The following is a 25,002-nucleotide window of genomic DNA, read 5'->3' as shown; positions in this document are numbered from 1 at the left end:
TTCATGAGTTGAGGTTTTTGTTGTCCCATACATTATGCTTGAGAATTCTTAATTTGTTTTTCATTTGGTATGAATGTTTACCTATGTTCTTATTATATCACTCTTTTATATGTCTTTTTAGTTTTTAATGCGAAATTATATTTTGTGTATATAATAAATATGTTACTTTTGAGGAAAAATATTCTGTTTCATTAACTGATTATTGCTAACCATTCGTTATCATTTATTATTTACTTACTGTTATTATTATAGAATTATTGTGGCCCCATTTAGTAGTTATAGATTGGAATTGTTTCACTATTATTTATTATTTACTTACTGTTAAATAGCATGTGATTATTATAGAATTATTGTCGCACCATTTAGTAGTTGTAGATTGGAATTGTTTCACTCTGTTGTAATGATATATTACGTCACTTCAACAATGTATTTGCTCTAATTCATTTATGTTTTTAAGTCACAGATGAAAGTTTATTTTTTAACGAAATGTAAGCATAGCATAGGCCATATCAACAATATCCTCTTCAAAGCTACAGAGGCAACTTGATATGCTGTAAAGCATTTGCTTAGACGTTGGATTTGAAATCATAAGTGAAGTACAGGAGAAATGGGTTCAACCCAATTTACAGCTACTTGTAAATCTAAATGCACTGCTACAGCTCTAAAGAGGAGATTGGTAGTCTTGAGCTCTATGTGATCTTTGCAAGGTTTTTTATTACATCTATCATAGTAGTCTTCTTAAAAAATTGCATTTTATGGAATGAGAGGGTTTAGTACTGTTGTTTATCCATTTTTACTTGAAGCAGCATTTTCAGTGATTTACAATCAATGGAACAACTATTTATTTTACACAAAAGATACAGTTCTGGGACTGCTTTGATTTATAATCTACTTGAAAAATATTTGAGGAATTGCAACCTACTAAATGTGTTATTTGCCGATGACGCCACCCTTTGGAAGCCAATTTGATGAACTCATCAAAAAATATGTCCGAGAATTGGAGCAGAAATATGGTTCAATCATGATGCTAACATGAAATACAAACAAAACTCAAACATTTGTTAATTAACGTAACAGTGCCTCAAAGCTGATGAACCTTGTTATCTTCCTAACTCTGTTTAAAATCTGTTTTTCCGTTAACCAGCTGTACCACCCCTACGAAAGACAATCCTCAGAAGTCGAAACTTGTGCGAGTTACGGATTAATGAGGTCTTACCTTTTAACGTGTGATTCCTAACACGGGTTGGACAATAGCAAGTTGAAATTGATCGTTCAGACTAGGGCTTGAACCACCGACCAACACGGCAGTCAATTTGAGTGAGTGAACAAAGCATCCACGTCAAACCGCCTGCCTCCCGACCGACCGAATGGAAAATAAACTGGGACCGAGGAAATAACCGCTTATTTTGGCGATTTTATTATGAATAGCTTTGATTTTAACTTTATGTTTAACTTATGTTTGGCTTTCTACTTCTCCATCTTGATACACAAAATGTGGGAATCTTCCAAAGAAAGAAAGGAAGCAATCAATGTCAAAAACAGTTATTTTAAACAAAGATGTGAAGATCATGCATAGAATATCATCGAAGTCAATTCGAGTGAGTGAACAAAGCACTTACGTCGAACCGCATGGCTACCCTTCCTAACTATACAATAGCTTCTAAATACTTTAAATATATATATTATATATTCATTAGGAACATTTTTTCTGGTACTTTAGCTTTAGAAAAAATATATTTGATATCTTTGAATTTTCTTTAGTATACAATAGGTGGAATAATCTATGTCTAATTCAGATTTTGACTCTTTGAAAACTTCGAAGCCATTCTTACAGAAATGTCGGTTAAATGAAGAAACATTTAAGCTGGATGAAGAAAAGAGAAATGAAACTTATGTTTTTACCACTTTTATTTGTAACTAACGTTACTGCAGTTTCTTCCTATACGGACATTTTCAAACTTATACAATAAACTAACAGTGGTTCATTACATTAGCCCTTATATACCTCCCCTCTTGGTACTAATAGAGGTACTTGGCTGGATTGAGTACCTGAATTTATAGTTTACAATGCGGATGTGCCAGTTTAAAAACCGGTGAGTAAACTAAATCGATTTGATCATTTAACAGGTTGCACCCGCAATGTTAATGCTTGTGAATTGAGTTTGTAACCCTTCCTTGCATAGTGCAAAATTTCCAAATCGTGTAGATTTGGAAACTACGGCCACATTGTCCAACATAAACACTATTACACTCCGGACACTTGAGTTTATAAACTCCAGATGTCTCCAACTTGCCCACCTTATTTCTGGCATTGAAAATGAAATGAGATAACCTGGCATGTGGTCTGAATGCCACTTCCACATTGTTTTTTTTTTTTGAAGAAACCCGCAATTATCTCTGTTCTTTTTCCAAAATATGTTAGAGTTACCCATTTCTTGATTTCTGGTTGTTTGACCTGAGGATATATTAATCGGTATGTGAATTTCCATCTTTGTTTCCTGAACAACTTCTGGATAGTATCTGCGTTGAAACCATTATTATGACCTATCTGTGTAATTTATCAATTTCCCTAGCTAGATTGTTAGCAGATAAAGGCAGTGGGAATGCTCTGTGCAACATTGAATTGTAGGCTGCTAATTGATGAGTGGATGGAAGGAAAGAATCGCTTGGGATGGTGACTCCATCCAGACAGTCATAAACTGGCAGCCTATAATTCAGTGTTGCACAGAGCATTCTCACTGCCCTTGTTTGCTAACAATCTAGCTAGGGAAGTTGATATAATTACACAGATAGGTCATGATAATGGTTTCAACGCAGATACTATCCAGAAGTTTGTCAGGAAACAAAGCAGGAAATTCGCTTACAGATTAATATTTTCTCAGGTCAAACAACCAGAAATCAAGAAATGGGTAACTAACATATTTTGGAAAAAGAACAGAGATAATTGCGGGTTTCTTCAGGAAAAACAGTGGAAGTGGCATTCAGACCACATGCCAGGTTATCTGATTTCCTTTTCAATGCCAAGGATAAGGTGGATAAGTTGGAGAAATCTGGAGTTTATAAGCTTGAGTGTCCGGAGTGTAATAGTGTTTATGTTTGAACAATGTTGCCGAAATTTCCAAAAACGGTATGCTGAATATGAAAGGTCCTTCAGACTAGGAAAAAATGATTCAACGTTTTCAAACCATTACTTGGCATGCAACCACAAGTTTCTGAATCTAAACGATACGGAAATTTTGCACTATGCAAGGAAGGGTTACAAACTCAATTATTTATAATCCTTGGAAATTCACAAGCATAAACATTGCGGGTGCAACCTGTTGAATGATCAAACCGATTTAGTTTACTCACCGGTTTTTAAATTGGCACATCCTTATTGTAAACTATAAATTCGGGTACTGAATCAAGCCAAGTACCTCTATAGTACCTAGAGGGGTGGTATATAAGGGCTAATGTAATGAACCATTGTTAGTTTATTGTATAAGTTTGGAAATGTCCGTATAGGACGAAACTGCAGTAAAGTTAGTTTCAAATAAAAGTGCTAAAAAACAGAAAGTTTCATTTCTCTTTTCTTCATTATGATTTCCTACCACGTAGTAACGGCTACATCCATCAGTTTATTAAAGCTGGAGATTTTAATATAAATTTCTCTAATACTCTCTCACAACAATTCTAAAGAATTTGCTAACTGTTTTTAATATGACAATGCCATGTATCGGAACTCACTAAGATATCGCCACATTTTACCACTACAAATGGCTATATCTGCTCAAACTTTGATAATGATAACATTAAATCTACCGTCATTCCTGCAGAAATTTTCGATCACGAGGCATTTTTCACTTCCTTTTGAATAAATGGCGACAAAATGAAAAAGATATCTAGGCATGGTAGAATATTCAGTAAGGAAAGTTTGAACAATTTAGAGAAATTGCCTCAATAACAGATTGGAGAGAATGTCTGTCCTCTCCTAAGCCTTTAATATCCTACATGTAACTAACTGTCATCTTCCAAAATAACTTATCAGTCAAGAAAATAAGGCAAAAGAGGAAGAAGCCGTGGGTGTCCTTAGGAATTATATTAATAATAATCATACTAATAGCCTTTGTTAACCAACAGTTAATTTACAGGGTTAATTAAGTATGTTAAAAAAGTAATATAGGTGCTTATAAGTAAAAAGTTACGATTTGAGAAAAATAAAATAAAAAAATTATACCATGAAAGACTGAGATGTAGTTTCAACAATATATATTAGGGAATCAAAATTGATATCGCAAAAATTAAATTAAAATTTTTGCAAATGCTAAAGATAGGTGACTTGAGATACAAATTGGTTCTGGCTAATCGTCAGTAAAAAGGAATCAAAATATCAGCTACGAATTTTAGATAACTAAACTCAATTAGAAAACACACATCCAATAAGCATATTTTGAATTATTTCCACAAATATAAAAATATCTATGAGCAAGTGGTTTAGAGCTTCAAAAGAGTTTCGTTATGAAAATGGGATAGATAATGCAAAAAATAAAATTAAGGAAAATTCATTCATAATAAATAATCTGAGAAGGAATAATTCTAAACTTCTAACTCATATGAATATAGATCCTAACACGCTGAACGAATTCTATTGTAAGGTAGCTAAAAAATTGATGATGAATATTCTCCCCTCAATAGCATCTTTGCTCTATATCAAGGACACACTCCTATATGATAACTTAATTTTGAGTGAAACGAACATATATAAATATGCCATCAATCTTGATGGATATAAAAATTGGATTGGACGAAGTATTTCAAAACCTAGCAGTTGAATATATCTCTCGTGACAGGTGTGTTTCCACACCTGATGAGTCAATATGCGTTACGCAGCCATAGTATCCAGTAATCGGAGATATCAACTCAAAATGTATAAACCTCTGAGAAAGCTAGGCCACTTGAGTCGCGAAACGTCTGGAAGAAATTCCAAAAAGCCACGGCCTTCAAACCCAGAAAATAGTGACACTGAAGATCTCGGCCACGAAAGCCTTAACCATTTTGTAAAATGAATTTGTTGCGACTCATAATTTTCAAATACTGGCAGACCAAATTGTGGATTAATTTTTCAATAATCACTTATTTGATTAAATTTATTGTTCCTCTTTGAAATATAAGTTTTGAATTCACTTACCATTATTTCTCTATATGAAATAAATTTAGCTTCAAATTTATTAGGATAAACTGTTTTATTTTTTCTCTTCACATCTTACTTAATGTATTAATTATCATAGAGAATTAAAATCAATTTTTATTCAAAATTGAGTTTCTTCAGAAAAAAGGAATCAATCTCATACAATGAATCAAATGGATATAATAATCAGTTTATTGAATTTCAGATGCATAATTATAACAACAATCAGTAAGGATATAATATAAAACTTTTTTTACATAAAAAACAGATCAATAAAATACTTCACAAATTGAAATTATATTAAAGTATTCATGGATATTGGTTATATAATTCTTTGAGGAATTAAAAGCTAATGAATTATTTTGAAAATTGGGCTTGTTTTGTTTTGACATTTTACACTGCTTATATTATTTTAATAAATGCTTTTGAGGCCAAGTCTCTAATATTAAATAATGAACTAAACAAAATGAATTAATAGCGAATATGTAATTTTTCCCACAAATCAATGTACAAAACAAAATAACTTCAACCTTCTTCAGAATAATAGTGACAATTCAACACTTTGACCAAATGTAGCACCTGCTGGTGCTGCATTCAAATTGGTGGTTGTTCTCTCAATTTACAAAAATATTTTGTTGTGCCAGACTCATGATTCAAAGGTCGTGAGTTCAAACCCGCCTTCAACCAAATATCTTTCTCGCAAAAATTTATTTAGTAGAAGGTGGATTGATTCTGCTATGTTACTTGGTTTAGAGAAATGTAAATAACTATCATAAAAACTTACTTAAACAATTAACTGTGGGTTTTTCACTGTGAAAAATTTAAAAGCCAGGTCATATGTTTCGTTATACAGCAGTTTCCTCCAGCAGAACTAATAAATTACTCTAATTTCATCAGTTCGGACTTCCATTGTCTAATATGATATAAATTGATTTGAAATCCCTGAAAGAATCTGTAAAAAAATTTAAAAAGATTAGCTGAAAAAACAATTGTATTAAGCAAAAAAGTGAAATTACTATGAAATAACATACAAGCAACAACCAAAAAAAATTGAACTATCAACAGGAGCTGGAAAAATAAAAAAAATATTAACAGGAAATGAAAATATTTCTAATTGAATAAAACAACGATAAAAATAAAAACAATGAAAGATTTCAATCCAAGTTACTTCACGACGTTTCGATTGTTATTATCCACAATCGTCTTCGGGGGCTTATTCCTTCAAGATCTGATTGTTTCTCTCTCCGCTTCATTGGTTTTTAGCGGGAGCTTACCGTTTGGCGGGAGTTGGGCTTTTCCCGCATGATTAGAGGTTTCCATGTTACGTATCTCTACGCTAGTTTGACTTAATGCGTTGTTGGACAACATATATGCGGCTTCTTTGAATTTTCTCCTAAACCAGTGTTCTTCCTTGTGGATGATTTCTGCTTCAGCCCACTTGATGTTATGTTGATGAGCCCAAACATGCTCTGCTACTCCGGATTTGCTGGTTTCTCCTCGCTGTGAGTGTTTATTGTGTTCGGCAATGCGAACTTTCAATGGCCTCTTGGTTTCACCGATGTATGATTCTCCGCACTTGCAAGGTATCCGGTAAATGCAATTCTTGGAATCGCAGTCCGTGTTTGGTGGCCTGGTTTTCGCGAGACTGCTACGGATAGTGTTCCCAGATCTGAAGCAGGTTATGATGTTATACCTGGACCCAATCTTTCTTATCCTTTCCGACAATCCTCTGATGTAGGCAAGTACAAGTACTGGTTTGGGCGGCTTCTCTTCCATGTGGAATTCTTACGGTCTTCTAGCTAAAGCCTTTGTATTGCAGAGGCCGAAAGCATGGTCTAGTAGAGTCTTGGTGATTCCTCTCTTAGTCGATTGATGATGGTTGGATTCCTGGTTCAGATGCTGTCCCGTATGAGTGGGTTTTCGATATAAAGATTTTTCCCATTTAGTGTCGATCCTCTTCACCAATACGTCTAAGAATGGCAATTCATTGTGGACTTCCTTCTACATTGTGAAAGTGATGGAAGCTCTTATGTTGTTGATGTGCTTCAGGAAAGTGTCTACTTCTGCATTCCCATGGTTCCATATTATGAAGGTGTCGTCCACGTATCTCAATCAAACTCGGGGCTTCTTGTGGGCTTGTTCAATGGCCAGAGTTTCAAACCACTCCACAAATATATTGGCTATAACCGGTGAAAGTGGCGATCCCATTGGCAGTCCCTCATCTCACATAAAGAATTCTTCCTTCAGTTGGAAGTAGCAGTTTCATACACAACATCATAGCAATTCTATGATTACTTGTATTGGTAAGTTTGTTCCATTTTTCAGGTCCCCATCTTCGGATAGCTTCTGTATGATTAGAAGTGCTTCTTCGACAGATACGTTCGTGTAGAGGCAGGAGTCAAAGAAAAGGATCAACTGATCAGTTGCGACGTGGAAAGTCCAGTTATCACCCGAAGACGACGACCGAAACGTCGTGAAATAACTTAGTTTGGAATAAATTTCACTAGTTCGGACTTCCATTGTCTATTATATAAAATGATTTGAAATCCCTGAAACAAGTAAAAAAAGAATAATTAAAAAAAGAATAGTTGAAAATAACAATTATATTAAGCAACAATAAACCTGAAATGAAATGATAGTAAAATAACCTACAAGTAAAAATATAATAATTGAATAAATAAAAATTAGAGGAATGCAAAAAGAAAATAATAAAAATAAAAAAGTGTAGAGATTCCAAGTCACGTTAGTTCACGACGTTTCGATTGTTGGTATCTACAATCGTCTTCGGGTGATGACTGGACTGATTCCTCTTGGATACTGATTCCTTGGATACTCCAAAGCGATGGTAAAAAAGAATTTGGCCAAAAGACAGCAGGAGCCTCGCAAGGAAGAGAAGCCGTCACAACCAGTGCTTTCACTTCCCTACATCAGAGGATTATCGGAGAGGATAAGAAGAATTGGTTCCAAGTACAACATTAGAACCTGTTTTAGATCCGGTAACACTATCCGTAGCAGCCTCACGAAAACCAGGCCCCCAAACGCGGACTGCGATTCCAAGAATTGCATTTACCGGATACCCTGTGAGTGCGGAAAATCCTATATTGGTGAAACTAAGAGGCCATTGAATATTCGCATTGCCGAGCACAAGAAGCACACACAGCGAGGAGAAACCAGCAAATCAGGAATAGCAGACCATGTTTGGACCCATCAACACAACATCGAGTGGTCCCAAGCTGAGATCTTGCACAGAGAGGAACATTGGTTCAGGAGAAAATTTAAGGAAGCCGCATACATGTTGTCCAACAACGTATTCAGCCAGGCCAGCGTAGATATACGAAACATATGGAAACCCATCATCAAACGAGAAATGACCAACTCCCGCCAAATCGGTCATCTCTCACGGAATCAGTGAAGCGGAAAATGGAAAGTAGAGAAAGTGAAAGTATTTCAACGACCTATAAAATAGTCATCTCTCGGAGGAATCAGTCCAGTCATCACCCGAAGACGATTGTAGATACCAACAATCGAAACGTCGTGAACTAACGTGACTTGGAATCTCTACACTTTTTTATTTTTATTATTTTCTTTTTGCATTCCTCTAATTTTTATTTATTCAATTATTATATTTTTACTTGTAGGTTATTTTACTATCATTTCATTTCAGGTTTATTTTTGCTTAATATAATTGTTATTTTCAACTATTCTTTTTTTAATTATTCTTTTTTTACTTGTTTCAGGGATTTCAAATCATTTTATATAATAGACAATGGAAGTCCGAACTAGTGAAATTCATCACGAAACATTGTCAATCACCTTCAAACAAACGTTAGTTTGGAATCTTTTAATTTTATATTTTTAATTTTCATTTCTTGTTAATCATTTTTCAAGTTTTCCAGCTCGTGTTCATAGTTCAATTTTTTTTTTGGTTTTTTTGGTTGTTGCTTGTATGTTATTTCATTGTAATTTCAGTTTTTTGCTTGATAAAATTATTTTTCAGGTAATTTTTTTACAGATTCTTTCAGGGATTTCAAATCAATTTATATCATATTAGACAATGGAAGTCCGAACTGCTGAAATGCACCACGAAACATTGTCAACCACCTTCACACAAATTACTCCAAAATTACAATCACTACAAGCTTTTAGTCGACTTGCAATGTTTGTATGTTGATTCGGTTCAAATCTTGCAAATGCATTTTGAAAAGGTTTTCCTTAACTGATTGAGCTGAAATTTGGCGTACACATTTAGTTTGGATGACAATGCATGGTTAGCCAAGTGCCGCCGTTCTACACCCAATGTGGCGGACTAGTTTTTATATGCACCCCCATGATATGGGTATCAAGCGAAATGGTTTGCTGAAAAGAATACAAAGAAATAACATGTCTCTGAATTTCAAATGGCGGACTTGTTACAGGTGTAAAATGAAAGAGTTTGCTTACAAGAGTACGAAAAATAAAATGATGTCACCCTCATGATATGAAAATCCAATGAAATAGTTTGCTGAAAAGAATATGAAAAACAAAATGATGTTGTCCAAGCACCCTCATAGATTATCAAATGATTTGCTGAAAAGAATACGGAAAATAAATTCAATATGGCACACTCCCAAAAATGGTGGATGTTTTTTATACACCCCCATTATATGGATATCAAATGAAAGTGTTGAAGGGAAAAATTCATGTCGGAAAACAAGATGGCCGTCATACCAATTTCGAAGAGTTATAAGTAAATGAAATATGTCTAAAATGTGTTTTTCCGTTAACCAGCTGTCGCACCCCTACGAACGAAAACCCTCAGAAGTCGAAACTTGTGCAAGCTAAGAACTAACGAGGTCTTACCTTTTAACGTGTGATTCCTAACACAGGTTGGACGATAGCAAGTGAAAATCGATTGCTCAGCCTGCAGCTTCAACCACCGACAAACACGGCAGTCGATTGAGTAAGTGAACAAAGCACCCATGTTGAACCGACCGACTCGGCAAAGATTAGGAATAGCTTAGTGGTGTTTGAACAAACTGACTGACTATGCAACAATAACACGTTGAATGAAATGAAAAAAAAAGAAGGAAATAAATTCAGATTTAAATCAAACTAATCAATTTGTCACATTACACAATTTATATGATATAAAAGCGTGTGTCGTCTCAATAGAAACAAAAATCCAATATGTATAACTTGATCTTAATATAATTATAAGAAAAATATTTTTTTTAATATAATCTGTAAATCTGGCGACAATTGTCGCCTGTCATATATATTGTATATGTTTGTTTTGACTTAATGATAATCAGAGATTGCTGGCGATTTCAGCCGTCTAATTGCAAATATTGCTTTTGATAACTTGCTTGGTAACTGATCTATAAGTAGTTTTCGATTCAGAGTAAGAAATTTTACGCTTTTGGGGGGCAGTGTAATGAGTTTAAATATGAATTTTTATCAAGTATCGGCCAGTTCCATTCAACAACGATGATGCTCCCTAAAGGACTTAACATGAAACACGAGATTCATGGTAAATTGCAGTTTCGACCTTGTTTATATAAATCAACAATAAGAATATCTGATGAGGTGATCAACAATGATATACTTATTTTGTGAAGTTAATCAATTATTTTTATTTTTTACACAAATTATTATGAACTCACGTGATGGTAACTAGATTTATTTTCACTGGAATAGTAGGGTCTCTAGTAAGTGAGAAGGTGATTCTTCCCTAATAATACTAACTGGAGTTGTAATCTAATAATGACAATACAATTTTAAGGGTCATGTAGTTTTTAAAATATTCTATCTTTAGTGAATAAAGAAGAATTTCTGCACAATTAACAATTGAAATAATTATTTTGAAACCTTTATACATTTACGCAAGGCAAAAACAGAATGGAACCTAAACTCCATAACAATTACAGAATTATATTTAAAGTTATCCACCTAGAACCTAAATATACCTGAAAGTTCTAAATGTGAAGAATATACCCATAGAACAATTAATAGGTTCTATTATGGTCACATTTTTAAATTGTTACTACTTGGTAGTCTAAAAACAATCAATATCATCACTCATAAAAAACCTTACATAAAATATTTTTACTTTCTAACTATTTTCGTTAAGTACCTCTATGGTTACAGTTTCCTTACCCTGTGACCCAATCCTTGCGATATATTGTCTGTTTTTGAAAATGGGATAAGGACAATTTATTGGATCTCATTTTCCTCGAGTAGCTTAGTCAATGTTCTCAACAACTGACAAATGATAATTTCAAGTTGCTCTAATATAACTATTGAATTTCATCAAAATTTGTACGAGTTAACTTGTTAACTGTTAAATCTATTTTTTATAAACCACATACATATTTTAGGCATTGTTGATTTAGATAAAAAACAACTCAATGACTACAAATAACTTTATCTGTTATCCAAATAAATTGAAAATATGTTGTAACAATTATTCAAGATATAAATTAGAGAGGCCACCTATTCTATTATACATTATAATTATTATTGAGCTGTTTCTTAATCAGATCCTGACCTGATACAGGCAGATAATAATTTTTAATGAATTACCTTCCATTCAAATATTTAACATTTAGTGAAAAATAAATGCAATTTGGATACACTTGTGTCATATCTTTTTTTGAAAACAATTGGTGAAAATTCTCGCTTTCTATAAGAGTAGTGAGAACAAACTAAAAACCCCAGCAAGCTGACACCAACCCTGTCCATTGAAATAATCTTGAATTGCTTATTTTTCACTACAATATTGCAAGAACTAAAAATAGAGATGCAATCATTATTTGTCTATTAGAATGAATCATTACATTGAAAGTTGTTTATAGCAGATACCATTATCTTTCTAGTTATCATAAGGGGTTTTCTAAAGAATTCTGACCTGGTAATATGATATCAGAAATTTAAATTACAAACAATAATCAATGTAACAGTGAATCACTTCTAATCTAGAATATCCTAAACAATATACAGATGAGAATAAAATTTAAAAAAAACATTACAAGTCAGTCTTCTATAAAAATAGAATTCAGAAATGTTTGTAGATTGATAAAAACCATTAAATAGTTTTATAACTATTGATAATAACTTTTCAACCTCTAATTTCCATAATTCTTATGATAGATAGTCATCAAGTTTAATCTCTGAATTGTTACAACCAACAATTTGGGCATAATGCCTTTTTGCCTCAGCAGTTGGAAAGCTTAGGCATGCAAAAATATACAGGGTGTCCACGAATAGACTTAATTGATATCTTTGTTAAAAAAATATCTTTAAATATTATATTAATATATAATTTAAAAACCACTCAATTTAAAATTTTGGAATTTGCTTGGGATCATGAGTAGGGTGAATAAACCACCAGCAAAAGCCACTGACCATGTTTATTTCAAGAGAGTAATCATTGTATCATATTCAAAAGAACACTCTTTAATGTGAGATTTCCACTTCACAGTTTACAAAACCGCAACACGTTTAGATATAAAGGCATCTTCAGGCGTCAACAACGCGATTTTGTAAATTGTCAAATGGAAATTTCACGTTGAAGTGCGTTCTTTTGAATACAATATAACGGATTTTCATCAAGTATCGGTGAGTTCTATCGTATTTTTAATCGTTGTACCTTTGCTAGTAATTATTCGTCAAACTCATAATTTCCATTGAATAATTCTCAAAAAGTACTCAACCTAAGCAAAGAAATAACATAAAAAATGTATACACTTATACTCAAGTCGTATTTGACTAGGGAATTTATCACCAACACAATGCAGACCTTCCAAACTACCATCTGGTTTTGGATACAATATGAAATAAATATTGAAATATACTACTGAATGATAAAAAGACTAGAGGGATCGGGTGTAGTTTTTAAACTTAAACTGACAAATGTGTTGGTACAGTTTGATTTATCCTATGCCAGACATGATAATAATAATATTCATTCATAGTTGATTTGCAAAGCGTCTGAAGGTACATACGTTTTTGATAGTCTTTCCTGAAGATTTTTTAATTTGTGTTCAATTCTTATTCAAATATTTTCAAGTTGCAATGAAAATTAACGTTCTTTGAATAGAATAAGGATTGAATGAAACCGGTGCCCTTGCATGACTCTATTTTATTTTATTTTAGATTTTTCTGTCGATATCATAGATGGCATCTTCCTAAGGGACATCTTAGCATGAAAGTTATTTTTAAAACATATTGGATTCCAAACCAACCTTTCAGTTGTCTGCAAAGGATGTGCTTGATAATACTTCCCCATCATCAAATTAAAGTTCAACTTCAACAATAAAATTTGGTAATACCAACACATATACATTAAAATAATCACTTCTGTAAAACGTAATCAGATCAAGTGATGATTTGCAAAAATTGACTGCACTTCATCACGTAAATCCTTACGTCGAGCAGTTTCCAACGCGGAATATAACTTTACCCTCCATTGCTGTTGTCCAGCATTTTGTCTATTGAACCGCAGCATTTCACGAACTCTTTCAGAAATCAAACGATGTCTGTTCTCTAGTTCGTCGATTCTACCCTCACGGATTCCAAGGGCTCTTGCAAATTCCTTCCATTTTTGACCTATCTCCGAACAGATCAAATTATCCACTCTCGCAACAGGATCCGATTCTAGGTCCGACAGAACTGGAAATGATGACTATTGTTAGTTTTCATTAAGTTAACAATCAAGACTGATTGCATGATGATGCCAATTCATCTATCACATACATGCATAATTACTATGTATTTCATATTTTTCTCTTTGTATTGTCAAATAGGAAAGATTATATTTTCAGGAGTGAAATTCAGATAGATGAATTCTGAAAACTTAGTCACTCAGTACATTACTTACTTTGTCTTGCTCAATAATAATTTGATATTCAATAATTAATTTCAAAAGTCAATAAACTACGATAATTACTTCCGACATGCTATCCGATATATAAATACAGAAGGGGCGTGAAGATTACACACCTCATCCAGCCTTTTGTCATATCACTCCTACTCTCCTTTGTTACCTGAGACATGTTAAAAACACTATACCTCTTCCGTTTCCTTTAACCAATAGAAACTTTCATTCGACCAGAATACTCCATGCCTGATATATCTTCGCAATATAAACAGCTTTTTCTCATATATTTTCGCATAGTTGGCATGCATTCCAACAATTCCGGAGTCAGCTATCAAACATAAGATATGATATTTTTGTCAGTTTTCATTCAAAACCATATTTTGTCTGCAATGACCAAATTTCTAAGATTTGTTGAGTTTGTATCCGTAACTCCCTGTCTGGCAGTTTTCGTTGACCTCCGTAAAGCATTTGACTATGTCAATCACACTATACTAATTGGAAGTTAAAATTCTTCGGATTTTTTGACTTCACTATAAAACTGATGACCTCCTACCTTCAAAATAGATCCCAAATAGTTCACTGCAATAATCAGAGCAGTTCAAGTCTGACAATACATAAAGGTGTCCCACAAAGTAGCGTTTTAGGACCGCTATGGTTTTTGATTCATATAAATGACCTACCCAAAAACATAAATGCATCAACAACCTTGTTTGCTGATAATGCTATCTTCACAACCAAAATAGAAAATAATTCTACAAGAATTGATGAAATGATAGGATCAATCAAGCTATTGAGTGGTTCACGGCAACCAAACTGAGTTTAAATAAACAAAACTCAGACATTTGCATACTGCCACTCAGAGAGTACAATTTCTAGCACATATTATTGATCCCAATTTAAATTGGAAACTTCATGTAGATCAATTAATAAGGAAGTTATCAAAAGCAATATTTCCAATTAGACGGATGAAATCGCTAGTGATCTGGGGCCATTCTTGCTATACTCAGTCGATTTTTATTATCCAGAAAAGAGCCATTAGAGCTCTGACCGGTATAATCCACACTGAAATCTGTAAGCCATGGTTCATTAAGTTTTAAATACTGACACTTCCGTCAGCTATTATTAACAACAAATTAATCTACATAAAAACGAACATGCATTTGTACACACTTAATGGAGATACACACAATTATCCGACGACTAGAATGAGATCCCGTATCGCTATTCCCAATATTATTGGAATGGATTATTCAAATCTCTACCAGACTTAATCAAAGATGCGCCATTAGCCATGTTTAAAGCAAAACTGAAAACTCACTTACAATTCTCTGCCTATTATGACATCTCTAAATTTGTATTTCCTCGATGGTGGTTAATAAACTGTGTGTAATATTATTGAACCTTTTTTAACAAACATGAAAAAGAATTTTATAAACTTTATAAATTTTGAAATTTGGAATTCAAATATCAGTGTCGTGATATCCAATATCTATATTTCAATCATCAACAATATTTATTTAGATTTAGGATTAGTTGTAGCCAATGACAAATAAAGTACATACATATACAATTATTATAAAAATGATTGTCATTATTTTGGGAAAGAAAGTTTTTGGCTTTCTACTACTCCATCAGATACAAAAAAAAAAGGGATGAGAGAATCTTCCAAAGGAAGGAAGGAAGTAATCAATTTGAAATTCTATACATGAATGTGTAGATCATGCAAAGAAGTAACTTTCAGACACAAACTGAAAGAAAGTCCTCCTGAAACAGCTACTTTTATATAAACATTGAATTACACGAAAGAAAATAATTCTTTCGAAACAAATACTTCTATATGAACACTGAATTATACAGAAGATACTTTTTTCTACTCAGTTTGTATTTCAAACATTTGTTGTGGAATAAGAATCAGATATCATTCACATGAGTTCTACTTTGAATGAATGGTAATAAATTGTACTCACATAGAACACTGTCACCCTCACTGGTATACACCGATGTTTCGCCTTAAGACACTTGCCCTAAGGCTCTTCAGTACCAAATTGGATAACATTATAGAAAATACACACACTTCATTCATGAATTACGATTTTGAATGTCACGGAATAAGCTTGATCTGCTTATGTCATCGATGACATCGTAATGACATTCATTCACCTATTTGATTTAATCCCAGCCAAGAGGAATCTTATTTGAATTGAAGGGGAGGACTTTCTTTCATTTTGTGTCTGAAATTTACTTCTTTGCATGATCTACACATTCATGTATAGAATTTCAAATTGATTACTTCCTTCCTTCCTTTGGAAGATTCTCTCATCCCTTTTTTTTGTATATGATGGAGTAGTAGAAAGCCAAAAACTTTCTTTCCCAAAAAAATTAATCACTCCTAAAAATATAACCCCTTCAATTCAAATTGTCATTATATAAACTCATAGTCAATTAGAAAACAAGTAGGTAGTGTGCCGCCTCGTTTCTAATATTTATTGGGGAGAAACATCCACGGCTGTACATATACTAAACTACCCTTCAACCAACCCTAGTGAATGAAAAATACCTTGTAATTAACTTTTATACTATTTAGCTTAACCAAAATTGGTAATGACTATTTCATCTGAACCGATATCTATTGAGACAGTTCACGTAATTTTTATTGTAATATTAATTTTTTTATCAACTTTAGTACTTCACTAAAAATCCATCCCCTCAACATACATGGTTAGGTTTTTATGAACAACTCCTCATTGGGCGCAAAATTCATGTTAAAATGATTAAATATTAATAGCGGGTCTGCTCTGGGGGCTAACATTTTTCATTATAGAGATTGATGGCATCATCCCAAAAGTGCACAAAGGGGTCACTACGAATGTTAACTGATGACATGACATTCAATAGTGATAATTAGCGGTGTATTGCGGAGGTAGTAGTAGGCCCAACTCACGATTGGAAGGTTGCGAGTTCAACCACTACCTCGACCTGATATTTCTCTCTCTCTCTCTCTCGAGAGAGAGAGATACGTACAGGTGAGAAAGGAATTTTGGTCAAATCTGATGTTTGTAAATTTCCCTTGAAACCAAACTTGAGATGTAGATTCTTATATACATTGAAACATACTCTCTGAGTTTCAATATTCAAATGCATCCGAATCTTATTCACTGGTATTCTTTTTTTTTGCATTGTTCATCATCGCTATTGAAATCACTAAACTGGAAAAAGTTAGCGTTGTTATCGTACTCGTTGTTACTATTAGTACTTGTCTAAGGATGCCACATTTTATTTATTTATTTATCTACGGGTAACCCCAATTTGTATACACGAATTCAATACATTTTAGGAAGTAAACACTAATACTAATCTAACTTTAATTATGCTAATAACCTAAAAATAGAAATATTTGAATATTTGAGCACTTATTCCTGTGATTTACAGTTGAATATTTTTCAATCTATTTCTAAGAGAACATTCAGGAATATAAAATAAGTCAAGATCAACCTTATTGCCATTAGAAACTATTCTAGAAAGTGGAGAATTTTTACCATAATTACACCTGTGGAAGTCGATTGCAAACATTTGATTGTTCCGTGTCCTTCTAGGAGGTACGTGAAGTTTAATTTCAGAAAGAAGAGTTGAACAATCAATTTTCGAACTGAACAACTTATGGAGGAATATAATATCTGCATGAATTCTACGAGTACTGAGTTTCAATATATCTGTTTTGAAACGGATATCTGAGAGTGAGTGATCGATCAGAGGCATGCTCAGTTTAAAGGCAATATATTTCAGGAATTTATTCTGAACTTTCTCTATGTTATAACTGAAAAGTTCATATTTCGGGGACCAAACACAACTGCAGTATTCCAAAATTGATCTTACCAATGAAAAGTACAATGCCTTTATGGATTTGTGAAATCCTTTGTTAATCTGCATATAAAGCCTAACATTTTCATCGCTCTACTAGTGATATGTTCATAATGGAGATGGAAATCCATTTTGACATTGACTACAATACCTAGATCACGTATAGATTTTACAGATTCCAATGGTTTACCTTCAATTGTGATGAAGTGATTACTTGATCGAGAGAAAGACATACTTTTGCATTTAGTTGCATTGACATCCGTGCAGTTATCAGTACACCAATCTATGAAAGATTCAATATCAATTTGAAGTTTCTTGCAGTCCTCTTTGGATTCAATAGTCCTGAATATTTTAAGATCATCAGCAAACATCAAAATTTCAGAATGATTGATATATTTTTTAATGTCATTAACAAAAAGATTGAACAAATATGGTCCCAGGTGGCTTCCTTGTGGTACCCCCGAGCTAACAGAGATTTCTCGAGATACAAATCCCTTGATTTTCACGAATTGTGTTCTGTCACAAAGATAACTTGAGATTCAACTCAACAAACTTCCAAAGAAACCAACTGCCGTCAATTTTGCACATAGGATACTGTGGTTGACCGTATCAAATGCTTTGGAAAAATCTGTGTATATTACGTCCACTTGCCGTTTGTTTTCCAGAGAATTCAAGATATGCTGAGAATATAATAGCAAATTGGTGTTTGTTGATTTGCCTTGGGAAAACCCATGCTGCTCATCAATGACTATTTGCTTAAAGGGAAACTTTAAGCTGTCGCATATGATGTGTTCCAGTAGTTTGGGTATTGCACTCAGTATGCTTATAGGTCTGTAATTTTTTATGTTTGCTCTGTCTCCGGACTTGGAAATTGGTGTAATGTAACTAGATTTCCACACAGTGGGAAAATCTCCTAAACTAAGAGAAGCCGAAAAAAGTAACAACAGCGGTTTAGCCAATGCAAATCTACAATTTTTCAACAATAATGCTGGTATTCCATCCGGTCCTGGTCCTTTATCTGGATTCAATTGAGATAATTTATTCAAGATAATTTCCAAATTGATTGAGCAACTATTCATTTCTATCGTTTTCTTGTAATCAAAGGTTGGTATTATATGGTTGTTTGTATTAGGTTTATAAATTGATTGGAACTGCTGTGCAAATGCATTTGAAATTTCATTACCGTTTTAGAAAACCGAATCTGTACATTGTGTCAGGCAAGCCATAATTTTTCCGTTTATTGTTCACATAGTTCCAGAAGTGTTTTATATTTGATGGTATGTTATTTTCCACTCTTTTAATATAGTTCTCATTACTAATTCTACTTGCTAGTTTGCACCGAGCTCTTAGATCAGAAAAAATTGAGTAGTCATCCCAATTATTACTTTCTTTGTAAGCCTTACGGGCTTTTTTCTTTTCAATAATTAATTTTTTCAGATCTTTGTCGAACCAGCGGAGAAATTTTGGCTTAGTATGTCTAACATATGGAACAAAGTTTTGGATACCCGAGTAAAGGATATTATAAAAAGTATTTGTTGCTAGGTTAATGTCAGTTAAGCTACCAATATGATAGTCCCAATCAATACTAGTCAAATAATAATTCAGATCATAATAATTGGCATTCCTGAAGTTGTAAAAGAAATTTTCGTAATGTAGTTCATTGTAATCATTTGAGTTTGATATCGTAATCGTTAAGGCTGGATGGTGGGCATCACATGGCAGCAAACTGTCACTAGATACATTTACTATGAAATTATCCTTTTCGTTTGTGAATATTAGGTCCAACATAATACCATAGCAATTATTGATATTATTTAATTGAAAAAGATTATGGAAGGCGAAGCTGTCAATTATTGCTTGGGCTGCATTGTTGTTAATGTTGAGGGCTGATACTCCTAATTCATCATTAAACCAGTCGGTGTTTGGCAAATTATAGTCACCCAATAAAAAGAAACTGTTCCGAGGGAATCTTTCCAATATATTCTCAACGCTGGCACAGTGATCTTCATAAAGATGTATGTTCGATGCTGGAGGTAAGTAGATAGCACCAATAATTATATCTCCACCATCGATTTCTGCCAGTACGAAGATTTGTTTCACATTTTGTTGTTCTGCATCAATGATTTTCGAGGGGTAACAGTTTCTTATTGCTACAAGGACACCACCACCTCTACATTTGGAGCTAGTTGAGGATGAACGGTCTTTTCTGAATATCGTATATTCTGAGAGAACTATTTCTTCACTTTCTATATCATTATTTAACCAAGTTTCTGTAAGAACTATGATGTCATACTCATTAACTGCTGAACTTATTTCGAGATCTTTGAGCTTTGTTCTGATGCCGCGGATATTTTGGTAGTAGATTTCTATTTGTTTTCTTTTCTTAATTGATGGGTTACCCTTGATTAATTTTTTTGGACGATTTTCGGAGTACCATTTACATACTTTATAGTGAGATTGGCTTCTCCATTGGCTATTCTGGTATTCAGTTGTTCTTTTAGATTTTTCAAATAATTCCGTTGCTTTATTGTTTGATCAGAGCTGATTTTGACATCGGATTGGCTGATTTTTTCCTTTTTTCTCAGTACATTCCGTACATCTTCACTACTTCCTAGAGAAACTTTAACTGGTCTGATAGTACGGCCAGGTTTTCCAACTCTGGTAACTCTTTTAATGTCGATATTTACGCCCAATCCATCAGTTATTTCTTTGATTTTATTGGTATCATAAACGATTTTGTCCTGTGTATTGGTTGCGTTAGATTCTGGGATGTTATAAACCATGAAATTTTTAGCCCTTTTACGACGCTCCTCAAGTTCATAAATCATTGATTCAAAGTCTGTAACGGGATTCTGGGGGATGTGAGGTTCAGGATTTGATCTGACTTTGTTTGCTAATTCGGTGATCTTCTTTTCTAGTGTCTCAATTTGCTTCTTCATTATTGGAAGTAACTTAAGACCATCTAAACAGGTTTCACAAAAAAATTTGAGTGTCCTCTTCGTTTTCAGGATCATACATTTTATTTCAGAAGCAGTTAGATCGGCGCATGTGTAGTGTATTTTTTGGTGGCAACCATCACAAACACAGAATTGATCATCATCTATATCCTCATTACATTTTAAACACTCCATGATCCCAATGGAAATCGTTTAAATACACGCCACTGCCTAGTAAACTAAATGGTATTTATCTTCTTATCGGCCGAAAGGTTTTTAAACTGCGGTGAAAAAACGACAGCTGGGGTTTTTCACCACGACCATTCCACTAAGTTTGGAAGTTTCCTTGAAGATTCTTCCTTATATAATCACTTAGGGCTTGTTTTCACACCAACACATAGTAACTTCATCTTCAAATTGACTTGCGATTAAAGTTAAAAAACACTCGTTTTTCCACTCAGAATACGAATATTTGCAGAGCTAAGCTAAGCGTGTAAGACTAATTTTTCTAATTTTTTTTTTAAACAGATAACAAAAATTTTAAGTAATTACAACTGCACCAATATCGAATTTCAAGACACAAATAGCGATCAATTCCTGAACTGAACACGAGGGCAATAACCATCCCCGCATTCCCCGATTTCTATTCGTCAACGTAACATGACTTCAAATTTAATTTTATGACTCATCAGCCAATCATAAAACACGGTTAGTAAAAACAATCCAATACGAATCGCCAAGTCTACACTCTACTTGGGCTAGTTCGCTGCCGGTTCATTTCTATGTATTGTTTTTGTTGCCTTTGAGAGAGCCGCCAACTTCAACTGAACACAATATCGTTTGACTATACCAAATTGGTGTAATGGTAAAACCAAAGTACTGAATGTATTTACACCTACTGCTGCTGACAATAAATCTATGAGAAATAGTGAATTTTTCAATTTCACGGCTATCTATGCATATCAGATATATATCAGAATGTATCCTGGGAGATTCACACTCAAAAATTGATATCAAATACTAAGAATACTGATTCCCTAATGGCTTTCAATTATGAATGTATGCATTAATCACTTATGTATTATATAATTTGTAATAGTCTTTGGACAGAGTTGGTCTTCGTTAGAAAGTTACGAATCATTAGGAATATATTTGATTTGCGATCACAGATTCAAGTTGTTCATTTTTTACGATTCACCACAAGTTATATATTTATATTCTGAGCAGTGTATGCTTCATTCACAATAATTTACCGCAATAAACTATAATTATATATTCTTGAACATCAGCAGTCAAACTGATGAAACTGCCATGTAGTGAAACACGTCTTGAATAAAATTTATAGTGAAAAAACACTATAATTATTATCATGTATAGTGTTATTAATAATCATCAAGTAACGAGTTACTGTATTCATAATTATATATTCCTTCATTTTGCTTACTCAAATAAAAAAAGGCTCAGTTATAACCTCACTTAAATTATATAATCACCTACCCGACTCCTTCAAAAATTACTGATATGCAAAAGCTGATACTTTCTTCCAAAATAATTTGAGAATCAGATCAATACTTGTAATGCACTGTTTGGAACCTGTGATGTAGTAATGGATGTCACTGGAGTTTTTTCCCAACACCAAACCTTTATTTCAACACCTCGACACATGTTTCGAACACCAAGTGATCGTCTTCAAGAGGAGGATCAATGTTCCACTCCATTCTTCGTCTTATATACTTATCACCTATTCAAGTGGTTTGATCATTATAGTTTAAATGTGTATCACTATGCTTCAGTATAATAGTTCCAGATCTTTTGACAAATTCAATAATTGTTAATTCAAGTTGTATGACCAATAAATATTATTTTATTTTATTGACTTAATTCTTCCTATACAATTTCATTTGTTGATAATGGAAATAAAAACATTACTTAGAATTTTTCAGTAAGCAGACTACAAAATTAGTTGAACAAAATTTCTATTTCAAGAGGCCAACTATTTGTGTCTTCGAAAAGTTGAAAATTTATTGGTAGTCAAATGGTAGTCAGTCAACTGCTTGGTGGACTATATACTTTTTTGTAAAAAAGCAGAACATACCTCGGGGAAGATGAGGTGTTGGAAGAAAACCATTTTGAAGTGGATCAGGAGGCAGTTGTGCAACATTTCTCACACTTTTATCACCCCTATAAGTATTAATCAGAGTGATAACATCTCGTCTTAAAAGAATTCTGGCAATGTATCGAAAACATTCAATGTTTTCTGGATGTAAACAATCTCGTTTTTCTAATAATCTTATAAGTTTTCGTATTGTGTTGCATCTTTCATATCTTCTTTCCGAATCAATTTTTTGGCGGAAATGTGATTTAAGCATCATCAGATTTTCAGTATTGAAATGAGTTGTTTCCAATTCCATACGGATAGTCTCATATTTGTTTTGGAGCTCCATAACTGATGGACTTTCTCATTATAAGTTACACCTTCCCTTGATTGAGTCAGTAATTTTTTTATTCACAATAGATTTTTTTTTATTTCTCAGGTCACAAATGATGCAATCACCACCACTAACAATAAAATAGTTACTAATAATTAATTATATGAATTTATAATTTTTTTATTTTTAGCGACACTGACACAAAACAAACGCCAATGTCAAAGTTTAAGCATCCTAAATCCTGAGCCACAGATGTAGTTCCGATCAAAGTGTACCCCAAGTGTTCAATATTCTGTGCCTAAGCATTGAAATCTCAGAGGAAAAGAGTAGATTCATGGTTCACCGTCACAGAACACATTATATTTTGGTGTTCTGTGTCACAATGCAATGAAAATAATATAAAACTCAGAGTAATAATAAGACAAAAATTTGTTCCTGATTCACACAGAACACAACATTTATAATGAATACAGCAAATCGCAGATGCTCTAAACAAAATAAGTTTGAGATAAGTTTGAAATGAGTTTGGGAACGTCTCTAGACGAGATGTTCTCAAACTTATTACGTCTACTTTGAAAATCAAGTATTTTGTAGCGCCCCCAATTTTTATTCTCCTTAAAAACCATAATAAAAAATTAGTCTCGCCTGTACTTTAATTAAACCTATTTTTTAAACGAGACTTTTCCTACCAGAGAGAGCAATAATAATACAACTTTACAATAATACAAGTATCTTTTATCCAAAATTAACAATAATCTACATTGAGCAATAATAATACAATTTTACAATATCAAGATTATCTGTTACCTATTCAAAATCAACCAATAAATAATCAAGAATTGTTCTCTCTTTATTTAGCAGCATTGCAACAGCACTACAAATGATGATGGAAATGCCATCATCAAACACAATCTAAGGTACAATTGCGGGATTGGCTTTTCTAACCACGTGTGACGTAATCGATGCAGAGAGAGATACATAAAAAAAAACATGGCGTCAATGTGTACAAAGTGTGGCAAAATACATCATTAGGAAAAACATCCTGACAGTTTAACGAGGTGGTTACGTTTTGACGTGCGATTCCTCAATGTGTGTCTCAAAATACATCATTAGTAAAAACAACATGGTGGCAATGTAACGGAGATTGAGTAAAGTATACAGGGTGCGTCAAAATATATCACTTGAGAAAAAATATAGCAGTTCGACAAGGCTGTATAGTTTCAACGTGCGATTCCTCAATGTGTACAGGGAGTCTCAATATATAGATATCATTTGAGAAAAATATATGTCTGTTTCATGGGAGTGTAGCGTTTCAACGTGCGATCCCAATGAGAAACGTGTTGTGGGGTTATCGTTCGAAAATGGAGAAAGCGAAGTATTCGACATCAATGACATTTCAAAATACGTTGAAATGTCATGTATGTATGCATGTATGCATACATACATGCATACATGCATGCATGTATGTATGTATGTTTGTGTGTAGGTACCACTAATACATTTTTTACAATCAACTGCATATTCATTTGAGAGTTTAAGTTACTAACGTTTGTGAGTCGCTTGTTGAGTATGGTTTTTTTTAATCTGATTGATCAATGTTTCTATTCAAGCGAGTTTATACATAATTTCAAACTGAATTTGATCATATTTGGAATTTAGACGGCTCCAAATACAAGTTCAAGAACAAATTTAAACAATTATTAATAGAGAAAACATTTGATTGCGTTTCTGATTTTTATGATTGACTTTTTTTTC

At 33.3% G+C, this 25,002-nt stretch overlaps 1 protein-coding gene across 2 annotated transcripts; it reads right to left on the bottom strand.

Annotated features, from left to right (window-relative positions):
• Positions 1-5,336: 5,336 nt before the first annotated feature.
• LOC141480523 (uncharacterized) lies at positions 5,337-23,483 on the bottom strand. 2 transcript variants are annotated; one of them, XR_012464399.1, is made up of 3 exons: positions 22,914-23,483; positions 8,993-13,816; positions 5,337-7,649 (listed from the first exon to the last, which is right to left on the bottom strand). XR_012464399.1 is itself a non-coding variant. In XM_074170570.1 (2 exons), the coding sequence occupies exon 2, from the start codon at positions 6,941-6,943 to the stop codon at positions 6,389-6,391; it is 555 nt and encodes a 184-aa protein (XP_074026671.1). In that variant the 5' UTR covers positions 6,944-7,649; positions 8,993-10,380; the 3' UTR covers positions 5,337-6,388. The 2 variants fall into 2 exon arrangements, 1 of the variants encoding a protein (XP_074026671.1); XM_074170570.1 differs by lacking the exon at positions 22,914-23,483 and having other exon boundaries at positions 8,993-10,380.
• Positions 23,484-25,002: the final 1,519 nt, after the last annotated feature.

Source organism: Leptinotarsa decemlineata, unplaced genomic scaffold (assembly GCF_025532065.1).
Source record: "Leptinotarsa decemlineata unplaced genomic scaffold, Ldec_3_MD MMD2_P_RNA_scaffold_9, whole genome shotgun sequence".
In the NCBI taxonomy this organism is placed as follows: domain Eukaryota; kingdom Metazoa; phylum Arthropoda; class Insecta; order Coleoptera; family Chrysomelidae; genus Leptinotarsa; species Leptinotarsa decemlineata.
The sequence above is the reverse complement of the archived record's forward strand: the minus strand, read 5'-3'. Positions and strand labels throughout refer to the sequence as shown.

What these genes read in the sequence shown, in the direction of transcription:
- LOC141480523 (XM_074170570.1), bottom strand. Translation starts at nt 6,943, where the DNA reads ATGGAAGAGAAGCCGCCCAAACCAGTACTTGTACTTGCCTACATCAGA.